Raw genomic sequence first — 12,281 nt, forward strand, 5'->3', positions numbered from 1 at the left:
CGCTTAATTAGTGATAGCCTTGGGCCAGCTATCTCCGATTGGCTGCCAGTAAAGATTGAACTGTTCACTCAGTCTCCAAAAGTTAGATAGGGCTAAACGCCCTCGCCTACTCCCTATACTGGAATAAAATAAAAGGCGTTAGCTGATTTCTTTAGCTGAGGTTTAAGTTTCTTCATAAGTTTGTCATAATCACCTGCCTTGTGGTATCACATTTGCCTCTTCTTGATAGAATATTCCTCATGTTGTACAATCTCCCAAGTCAAGACGACATGCTCACTTTTACGAATTGGAGGCAATGTGGTCACCTTGGTTATGGATAGCTCTTCCTATCTATAACCAGGCCCAATATTCTCCCAACTTAATCTGCTCATCACATGCTTCTTTAAGTAATTATCTTTCAGTAAATAAATTCCGTTTCCTTCCAGATATGTGATCGTTCTTCCTACTAGTCTATATCGCCATATTTGAAGTCCCCCATAATAATCACTCAACCTGTACTCATTGTACTAATTTGGCGATGCATGTCTTACAGATCATCTGTGGAACTCTCCCTGGCCTATATCAACAACCAGCTGTATATTTTGTCTTACTAGCCTTAATCTCAAACCAGTTTATTTCAAATGAACAGCCACTCTCACGCCTGTCTCTTATGAGCCGAATACTTCTTTTTGGCTATAATTCATCTGCTGTTATCAGCAGTACCCCTCCCCAATCCTGTCTTCCCTGAAAATACTAACCTTTCACATTCAATCCCTGTAACTATATCATCTCTACAAGTCCCATTAATGCCTATAACGTTTCGGAGGTTGCACTGACCAATGCCAAAAATTCTTCCGGCTTGTTCCTGATACTTCACGCATTAGTATATATAAAATGCAGCATCCCTTTTTTGCTCCCACCCATCTTTACTTTCTCAGTTAATTAACTACCCTATTCGATATTTTTTGCTTGGGAGACCGGACTCTGCTCATTCTCACACTCACTCATGGTGAATCCTACCTTCACACAAACTCATTTCCTTTTACCCTAATTGTTGAAGTTTTCCTGAATTGCACTTCGGAATGCCCGGCGGAGAAAGCTCTTTCCTGACTCCAAACGCCAACACCATTTAGATGCGTCCATCAGAATTGTGCAAATCCTTCTTTCAGTCAAACACAGACCACAGATCTACAAATCCTATATTATTTCTTCTGTGCAATCTAGGTATATATTCGTTGGCTACCAACACTCTCCTCCATAGTTCGCTTTTTTTATAGTGTGCTAGGTGACTTACATATAGTGTGGTAGGAGACATACAATCTTCACCTTCTTGCTTTCCGTTTTGCCTCTTCCAATAACTTTTACATATTCCCTCATGGAATATTTCTCGCCTCTCTTATCATTTGAACCAACCAAGACAATCATTTCCTTCGACTTACCTTTTTAAATCTGGATGGCGTGGCTAATATCGTGAATGTTTGCATCCAAGAAATGATTTTTGAGAGTTTTGTTAAGTACTCTCCTGATCATCGAATTTCCGAATATTATTTTCCCCTTAACTTGTTTTTTTTTTTCCCTGTGGTCTTTATTCTTCTTTTCCATCACCTGCTTCTTTCTCTTTTCAGCCTTGCTCACATCTTACCACTTCTGAAATTTTATATTTCTCACTTTGTCCTAGGAAGGATAACATTTAAGCGCGCAATTTCTTTATAAATGTCCATTTCGTTCTACTCTATTTCCACGACCGCACGTTCCACTTTAGTATCATTTTCCATCATCGTCAGTATTTGCTTCGTTCTCTTTCCCCAACAGACACTCACTTTTGAATCATTTAATACGTATTCTCTCCCCAGTTTCAATTTTCTTTCACATATTCCTTAATTTTCTCGACGAATACATTTCACGCATATTGCACTGAATAAAATCCCGCAAAGTCAAATCGCTGGTCAACGAGGTCTTTGCCGCCATTGTTTGTCGCTTTGGTGCCATTCCGACAATATCAGTACAAAAAATGTCATATAGGCACTAAAGGGCTCTAATAACACGAAAATGTACAGTAATACACTAATTTTCTCATGAAAAATCACCAATTTTAAAAGTGCTTTAAATTACATGCCCACTCAAAATATAACCTCGAACCTAAAATCCTCGATATCATTGAATATAGACCACTTTAGTTTCTAAAATACTTATAATGCTACATTGACTGATACGCCTAACACTCCACCTTTTGCTATACGAATGGTGCAAAAACTTGCCTCTAACTACCATCCTATCAGGTGCAATGATTAATTTAGAACTTATGCTAAGAAATAATTATGAATAAATAAATCTGCAAATGCCTTTTATTCCCCAAGTATGTGCTTTGGTGTCATGAGATATCCAGTAGCATAATGAATTGGCACGATTCTGCTAGAAGAGACTGACGACTCTACTGATCATGGAGTTTAATAGATAGGAAAGTGAATTTCATGGACTACCCAGCAAAGACTGCAAATAGAACTCTGACGATAATTGCAATACTGAAATAAACATTAAATTGGTTAAGGGAGTCATTTTGCATCTTCACTACACTTTGATACGTCCTCATCTGGATTATTGAGTACAGATCTGGTCAAATATTTTCCAAGAAGATGATGCAGATACATTGCAGAGGGTGCAAAGGAAAATGGTAAAATCAATATCGGGACTGTGGAATGTATATTATGAGGAAAGATGAGAATTTGTGATAGCAGATGCTAGCAAACAGGAAAAAAAACGGATGATATGAAAGAGACCTATAAACTTCGGTAAATGTCATATATAGGCTGACTATACATACCGTTTTGAACGGGACAGTACCGTTTTTTTTTTTCATATTTCCCGGCCGTTCCGTAGTTTTAATAAACATGTCAATTTTGTCCCGTTTTTAATAAAACCTATAAATATACTTTAATATTGGTCGATCATAAATTATTATTCATAACTTATAATCGATAGCCTGTGTAGCTCAGTGGATGTGGCGTTTGCACACCACCGCGCTAGTCCGCACGAAGGAAGTCTTGGTTTCGAGTCTAGTCGGCGACTAGAAGAAATTTTTCTAAGCCTTTTTTCGACCGGTTCCCGAGTTAGTCGATCTCTGGCACGGGCAAGCAGGTTTTTCCTCCCGGAAACTCGGGTTTTTCGTCCTGTAAACTCAAGAAAATCGACCGTAGAACCCACATTATTTCAGACATTAAATATATTGTGTTAGGGTTAGAGACCACGAGATGGCGGCACATTTGAGCCGTCTCTCTTCACTGCGTACCGCTTAATTAGTGATAGCCCTGGGCCATCTGTCTCTGATTGGGTACCAGTGGAGATTGAACTGCCCACTCAGTCTCCAAAAGTTAGATAGGGCTAAATGGCCTCGCCTACTCCCGTATATACGGGAATAAAAAGGCGTTAGCTGATTTTTTTTTTTTTTTAGAACTTATAATCGTATATCAATATCATGCATTCCAGTATTTTGCATAACCATGGAGTTGCATTGTTCGACACTAAATATCGAAATCTGCAGTGATTTATTCAGAGAAAATAATAAATACCATTTGGCAACATTTGTGTCTCAGACGTGGCGTATGTTCTGCTGAAGTGTTAGTTTTTGTTTTGTCTTTATGTTAACCGGTAGATTTGTTATTCAATGCAGGCGGTTTAAATTTCAAAATTTTAAAGTCTTAAGTTTTATTTTTTTAAACTTTAAGTCTATTCTTGCAATGTCAAAGAGGCGAAACTGCAGTTTTAATGACGATCTCCAGAAAGAATTCAAATTTATTAAACTGGACAAGCAGTGTAGTGATGGAACAAAAATGGACATTGTAATGTCCACGATTAACCCGCGACCGGGTGGAAGAAAAGGTTTGAAAATAGCTATAGTAGCCAACTAGAATCGCTCTCAGAACTTCTATCTTTGGACTACCTAGCGATTTGCATGCAAAGACCACTTCTTCCACTAGGCTGTATAGGCCTTTCTAAACTTTTTATAATACAATACGTTTATTGTACAATAAATAGTATTGTACAACTAAAAAGAGGAGCGATATGATTAATGTGTATAAGTTAGTGAGAGGATCCCATCAAGTAGATATATTGGAATTATTGAATGGGATAATGGATGATTTGTAACAATTTTGTGTCCAATAAAAAAGGCAACATTAATAATGTTGGTTGCATATTTCATTGAGCAGTGCAATATCAATAAGATTATATGGCAATAGCTGTATTCTGCCTGCTTGAAGATCCCACCTCTAAGAGATAACTGATTAACCATCAGGGATTTCGATATTGAAGGGAACAGATATCTTCTTTTCTTTTCAAACCGAATGAAATCTTTTATCGTTTTTAAGGAAAGAATTGTATATCAACATAACTGTTGGTAAGGTGATGTAATAACTGCAAAAAGCAGGAAAAGCCTAGATTACTTTATTGAAAATGATTTTAGAATTATAAATTACAAAAATATTTCAGTATTATCTTTATATATACACTTAAATTAAGAACTCAACTAATTTAATAAATGAACATCAATAAACTATTATAATTTATTGCTCAATTTTTTATGAATTGTATTAATCGTTGAAGACCTGTGTTGCTCTCTGGAAGTAGATTTCGCATCCGCAGCGGCATTTTGCCAGTCGTTTGTAGTCGCTGACTAGAAGAATTTTTTCATCATCGTTTCTTCAGTATGTTCCATGGTTGGTTAGTTTCTGGCATTGGCAAGCATGTTTTTCTTCTTCTAAACTCAAGAAAATCGACTTTTATAACCCACACCATTTCAGAGAATACCATATTGAATTTGGTTAAGAAACCCAAAGATAGCGACACTTGTCTGCCACTTAAATTAATGATGATCTCGTGCGGGCTTTCTTTGATTGACTAGTGGTGGACAATATAAGTATTTATAACTCCTCAGTGTCCAAAATTTGATAGGGCTAAAACCACCTTGTCCATCCCTTACATGCAATTTATTTATTTCGTATGGGGATCTCCTTTTCTTCCCCCATCCCTTAGGACGGGTTGAGCCCTCCTGATGAGGGATTAGGAGTGTGTTTGTTATTATTATTATTATTATTATTATTATTATTATTATTATTATTATTATTATTATTATTATTATTCCTGATACCTTTAGTTATGACTAAAGATCCGTATATGTGCACGGTGCTGGATTGCCTGTTCTGGGGGACGATAAATCCGAGTTTGGGGGTGAAAAAGTCCCCTAAAAGTCTCACATATGAGACTGGCTACCTCATCTTTAGTTGAAAGAAACCAGATAAAGGTTTCTCATGTGTTGGACGGGAATAGAACCCAGATCTTTCCTACTAAACGGCTTCACCTATACCGACTGAGCTATGGAGGCTCTGCTACATGCAATAAAAGACAATAACCGATTTATTTATTTTTATTATTTATTTTCATCTTTCATAAAACAGGATCTTATATGTTGCACAGAAAGTTATTGCACAAGATACTTGAGAAACATCTGACCATATTTATTGTTTATAACTTATGTATAGTTTTTTTTCTTTATATTTTACTTATTGTTCCCTGTATTATTCACTATCAAATTGAAGCTGTTCTCATTTGTAATGTATCCTAATTTGTTGTAAATGATGCTGTACCACTTAATTACTCACTTACTTATTACTGCATCACTTGTATGGATACGAGTTTTTGGTACTATTCCTATATATTCCTATCCATAAGAAAATAACACAGGGAAAAAATATCAGCTTACGCTTTTTATTCCCTTACAGGGAGAGGCTGTTTTAGCCCTATAACTTTCTGGAGACTGAGCGGGAAGTTCAATCTCTACCGCTGTCCAATCACAGATAGCTGGTCAAAGTCAGGAAGTACTGTAATTATACCTGCATCCGGTGAGGAGTGGCAGATAACAGGTGCCGCCATCTTGTGGTCCCTAATCCTAACACTATGCTTACTGTCTGAAAATAGTGTGGGTTATGCCGTCGATTTTTCTTGAGTTTACGGGACGAAAAAGCTTACTCTCTGGGGAAAGAAAGCCCACTTTTCTCTACCAGAGATAGATAATTCAGGAACCGGTCTTAAAAAAGGGGTTAGTAAGAGTGCCTCAAGTCGGCGACGAGAATTGAATTTTCTGCGACGCTCTTTCTTCGAGTGATTTACCATCATGGTCCATGGTGGTAAATCACTCGATTTAATCACTTGAATGACACCATGCCACTTCCTGCGATCTATAAAGGCGACTGACACAGGAAAATCAAATAGTTGAGTTGCTTAGTGATCATTTCGCAAAAGTGTACCATCTTCGTAGTGATAGTGCAGTGTCAGATGTGCCATTGACAGATGAGAGTATAGAACCTAACACTGCCATTGGATTAGATGGCATATCGGCCCATGTGTTACGAGAATGTGCAAGAGAATTAGCAACTCCTCTAACCAGGATGTTTAATTTAATCCTCAGTTCTGGTAAAGTGCCAATAGAGTGGAAAGAGGGGAAACTAGTTCCATTGCACAAGGGAGGCTCTAAGACTGATGTTGCAAATTATAGACCAATCAATATATCTGGAGTGGTGGTTAAGATTTTGGAGAAATTAGTTAAAATTAGAATTCAGGACTGGGTGGACAGCAATATGATACTTTATAAGGGGCAACATGGTTTTGTGAAAGGTAGGTCTTGCCTAAGTAATTTGCTTACGTTCTATAATAAAGTAACAGTGGAGTTGGATAAAGGAAATCCTTACTCAGTGATACTGCTTGACTTTGCAAAGGCTTTTGACAGGATTCCACATGGAACTCTGTTACATAAATTAGAGCAAATGGGTTTGGATCCGAAGATGGTGATTTGGATTAAAGGATGGCTGGCGGACAGATATCAAAGAGTGGTTTACGGAGGAGCTGAGTCCAGGAAAAGGCAAGTGACTAGTGGTGTACCTGAGGGCTCAGTTCTTGGTCCTCTATTGTTTAATTTGTACATCAATGATATTGGAAATACCTTGAATGGAAATATCCACTTGTTTGCTGATGATGCAAAATTGGGAAGAGCGATAATCAATTCAAATGATGTGGATATTTTACAGGATGACTTAAATAGGCTGACGCTATGGACTGAGGTAAATGGCTGTCAGTTCAACGTGGCTAAGTGTAAGGTGATGCACTTCGGGAGGATGAAATCGCATGCTGTTTACTATATTAACGGAACTGAACTGCAGGAAGTTGATGAGATAAGAGACTTGGGAGTTATTGTGGACAGAGAACTTAAGTTTAAAGGGCATATTACTAAGATTGCCAAAACATCACATCAAATTACATGGTTGTTGAGGAACACACTAACAAGCAGGGATAGGGAAGTTATTATTCCACTCTATAAGGCATTAATAAGGCCGCATTTGGACTATTGTGCACAGATCTGGTCGCCAGGATTTCTTGGTGATGCGGAAGTGGTAGAAAGGATTCAGAGGAGGGTTACAAAGATTGTTGCAGGTCTGTGGGATGTTCCCTATGAGGATAGATTGATGATCTGTGGGCTCCAAAAACTAGCTGATAGACGTAGGAGAGGAGATATGATAGAGGTATTTAAATTGTTAAAGGGATTTTACAGGATTGATACTGATGATATTCTTAAGACCAATGCAGGATGTGAGAGAACGAGGGGTCATCCCTGGAGATTGTGTAAGAGTGTGGTTAAGAAGGGTGTTAGGACTAGATTTTTTACTTGGAGGGTTGTGAATGGGTGGAATGCTTTGCCAGAACTGGTTGTGAATGCTTCAACTGTGAATGAATTTAAGGAGAGGTATGACAGGTATTGTGTAAATAATGGTTAGTGTGTCAATGTCGGGTCTCCCGCGATGAGTCTTTTGACTCCATGGAGACACCGTTAAAATAATAATAATAATAATAATAATAATAAAATAGAACACAATTATCATGAAACCTTTTTTTTTATAACTTAGACCATTTTCACTGTTACTTAGAACTGCCATAAATATACGAATATGTAAATTAAAATGTTAATTCGACACTTAATCACTAATAAAAAACGATTTTCTTATCTGAATGAGTAAAGTCTTACTTGTGAAAGGAATTTCTTCTTTTTTTTATTTTTTTTATTTATTTTTTTTATATGCTACTTTAAATAATTTCTTAGCTGTATTTGCTATCTTACTCTTCCGTGCTGATTTTTCTCCTCTACGGGGAGTAACCTTTGGTAATGAGGCATGTATGTGGTTTGGATCTTGGATGTGTTATTTATTAATTTTTAATTATTGTAATTTCGAAGTTTAAGCACTATTTGAATTTGTGTAATGGTCGATTTTGGAAAGTGTGTTGTGCAACAAATTATCTGATTACCTTCAGTTCGTGGTTATTAATTAAATAAACACGTGCTGTCTATTTGAAAATGGAGGATTTCACCATTTCTAATTTTCCCCAGATGAATACTTCTCTGCTGATGAGGTAAATATTATCTAAATTTTATAGCAAACATCGGTTTTTAATCAATATTGGATTGGCATGGTCTTCTGAATCTGTCGATTTTCAGGACAGACATTTCCAAGGAAATATATAGATTAGCTGTGCGCGCGGTTTTAATTTGATATGTTATTTGTTGATTCACAGGTTTTCGGTTTGCGTGGTCCAGATATTACATTTAAGTGGTTTGAAACGAACTATTTTAAGGGCAACCTGGGCATTCCTGTAAATTGTATTGATAAAGCACCCGCTTTGTTGAATAATAATAATAAAAACAGTAGAGGCATACAACTCGTTGCCAGCTGTGTGCAAAGTGCATGCTTCTAGTTACTACTTTCCATTCGGACGGCCGCGATTTCCCCGCGAACCTTCGTAGTGAATGGCGATAGCATAGCTATTTTTACCTCCCTTAGCAAATTAGTAGCCAAGCGCTTTTTATAGTGTGACAGTTTCAGTAATATGTAAAATATCCTGCTGCTGCCACCCCCTCTGTCTCTGGCAGCCTTGGCAAGCATCCCTACTCTACTGGCGAATGGATTTGTTGTGTTTTAGAACTTCGCCGTTGGCAGGCCAAGTACTGCCACTTTCAAGCTCTAATACTAAGACGCATCAATCTTATTAAGCCAAAAAAAAAAAAAAAAATGGATATGATAAGAAGATACGAAAAAGGAGAATCATCTGTCAATATCAGTCTTCCACTTGGACTGAAGTACAATTAAAATTTGCTTGGATGATATTTAAAGATTAGTTTCTACTTTAAATTGTTGTGTTATATTTATTACAGCTTGAAATTTGATAATTTTATCTAGGTTAATACATGAAAGTATACCCCACATGCTAATTATTTTATGGTGGAAATTGTTTTCATATTAAGTAAATATCATGTGCATGGGAATTTTCAAAAAAATTAAAAAAAAAGTATAAACTGAGCAGATTGAGAAAAGTGTGTATACTGTGTAAGGAAATGTCTTCTTTGTGGAGCACTCCCCTAGAAGGAATGTGAAAGCTAACTGTTCATCCAAAGTAATAATGGAGTATGGCCTGCTACATCTAAAACAAAAAGTATTAATTGTAATAATCATGATGCAGATGTTATAATACCTGTACTGGTATTATAATTTTATAATTATAACAGAATTTTAAAACACTTGTACTGATCACAGTGGGAAATGTATCCATGTTGTTTTATAAATGAACATTTGGTAAAATTTTATTTTAGTGACCAGTGATTAAAAGGAAGTTCCTTCCTTTTATATATTCCTCTCATTTTATAATGTACAAATATGCTTCTACTACCTTGCTTATTGGATAACTGAAATGGCTGTTTCCGTGCTTAGTCCTTTGAACAAGTTATCTGGCTTTTGCCTTTCCCCTTTCCATGCAGTGTAGGTAATATTCCTTTAAAGGTATACCAAATGTGCATGCCAGAGCCTTAGTAAACAATACAGAATCCATGGTAACGTCAGGGGACTCTAATGCTGGTAAATCGTATTGCAGCCACTTTGCCAATCCTTCTGGAGTGAGTATGAGTATGGTGTGTGGAAGAAATATATAGGAATATGTTTCTTATATATAGAAATTACTTTTCTATATATACAGGACCATCTAGGAGACTTGATTCCTTCATTGCAGGATCCCTGTTTGTGAACTATATTGCTTGCTACTGTTCTGTAATTAGTTCTTTGATATCATCCACTGAAGATGATAAATAAATGAGATAAAAAAAAATCCCATAAAACACATGAAAAATAGAATGAAAAAAACACAAAAAAAATACTAATCATCCATAAAAAAAAACTTTTGCATCCACTTAAGCATTCTTAACATAAACAAATGATGTAAACCACTACTTAAATTCATCAAACCAGACCTGTTATTACTCACAGAACCTCATCTGGAATCCTGAACAGTTGTCATCTCAGGCTATCCAGAATGCACAATTCCTTCCATCACATTTCACCTCCCACATCAGTGAATGCTAAACCTAAAATCCCTTGTTCATTGTCTGTAGTTACAAATAGTTACAGTGCTTGGTTGTATGTATTCACTGTCTTTGTTGCTCTCCAAATTCAGATCGCTCTGACCTCTTGGATTATTGCCCATTGAAACTTGGTTTTTTGACTTCTAAATACACATTTATTGAGAACGCTCCGCCTTGGGATATTTCAGTGTTCATAAGCCGGCCTGGCTGGCCGAGTGGTTGGCATATCCGTTCTCCAGCCAAAAGGCTGCGGGTTTGAATCCAGCCGTGGGCATGGATGTTTGTGAGTGACTATGGAAAAACTAGTGGTCGTCGGCAGTAGGTGGCCTTGGTAGTTGCAGTCATTTGGTGGATTGAGTGGTGGAGACAGCATTGTAGAGCAGGTGACCTCCCTCGATGAGTCTTTGGACTCCCTGGAAGTGTCAGAGTGGCCCAGTTGCAAAACGATTCAGCTATGAGGGACATCTCCAGAAAGTAAGTTCTGTTTTTAAATATTTTCACTTCAGCACTACGATCGCAATGATGTGCATGCATGCATGCTGAGTTTGTTGATTTCTTAGCAGGGGGTTCGTGCTATTTTCAGACATTCTCGCAGTGCATATGCTTCTGGTGTGTGTTTATAATGTCTAAGCAAATCGAATTGCCTGCCACATGTGACATTAGGTCAGTTATCTGTTTCTTGAATGCGATCCAGAATAAACAATGTGGCATGCTTACCAGGGGCGTTGTTTTGATTCATGATAATGGTCGGCGTAACACAATAACTTCTCGCCACCTTCAGCTGGGAGCGATTCCATCATCCCCCATATTGTCCTGACCTTGCACCAAGCGACTTTCACCTGTACAAGCATCTGAAATCGTTCCTTGGTGGCCGGCGGTTTCCAGTCGATGACGAGGTCAAAGAAGCAGTCAATACGTGGTTTGTGTGCAGCAACCTTCTACAATGAAGGTATACAACTCTTGATGCATCATTATGATAAGTGCCTGAACAGTGGCAGAAATTATGTAGAAAAGCGGTGAAAGATGTCTACTTTAATTTCCAATAAAGTTTTTGTAAGTATATTTTTGTTTCTCTGACAGCCCATTGGAACTTACTTTCTGGACGTCCCTCGTACTTCAGGCACAAACTTTGTTGGCTTACATTTGGATAAAGGATTAAACCAAGAATATAATTTCTTGGCATCTTTAATTTATAGTATAACCAAGTGGAAGACCTTCTGACATCTCTAATCCAGAGTTTTAGTAATAAGGTGTGACACCTTTTGGCTTCTTGTATGTGGAAATATGATTTCTGCAATACTTCAACTTTGGTATCACCTCTGGGTCTGGCTCCCACTGTTGAGACTTCAATAAAGGTCAAAACTGGTCTGGGTAGTGACCCTTCCGATAATGCATTATACTTGTCTGTAAATTGGTATCCCATAATGCAAACATTATACATGTTTGCATTATGGGATACCAAGGCAAGTGATGTGAAGTCATTAGCTTCTATATACGAGTTGCCCAGTCCTGAAATTAACTTCAAGTGCAAACTTTGTTTGCTTACATTTGGATAATGGATAATCTAGGATAGTGAGTCAGTTGCCGCAGTATGACAGAGAGGAGTTTAGGAGGAGGGCCATAATCGCAAATGACTTTATGTGCAGGTTATGCAGACGGTATGGTGTGGAGCGAGTTTGATTGTTGAAAGGATTTGTACAAGATGGATGGCTTACATTTGAATGGATTTGGTGTGCGAAGACTGGAAAAAGTGTTGCTGAGTAAGTGAGAGTGGATGTGCAAAATCAGGGAAACTAGAACTATTAAGGAGGGGAGTAAGTGGATACACAGACATCAGTGAGGCAGTTGAGTTTAA

The 12,281-nt window shown here is 37.5% G+C and overlaps 1 protein-coding gene across 1 annotated transcript in view; it reads left to right on the plus strand.

Annotated features, from left to right (window-relative positions):
* Window positions 1–8,183: 8,183 nt before the first annotated feature.
* Tsen54 (tRNA splicing endonuclease subunit 54) overlaps window positions 8,184–12,281 on the plus strand; it is a 274,826-nt gene continuing 270,728 nt past the window's right edge. The window contains exon 1 of the mRNA XM_090397395.1: window positions 8,184–8,430. Within this exon, the coding sequence (XP_090253521.1) occupies window positions 8,375–8,430 (56 nt within the window). The 5' untranslated portion in view covers window positions 8,184–8,374. The remainder of the gene's footprint in view (window positions 8,431–12,281) is intronic.

Source organism: Typopeltis vanoorti, chromosome 9 (genome assembly GCF_054136105.1).
Source record: "Typopeltis vanoorti isolate ZY-2024b chromosome 9, IOZ_Tvanoo_1.0, whole genome shotgun sequence".
NCBI classification, from domain to species: Eukaryota; Metazoa; Arthropoda; class Arachnida; order Uropygi; family Thelyphonidae; genus Typopeltis; species Typopeltis vanoorti.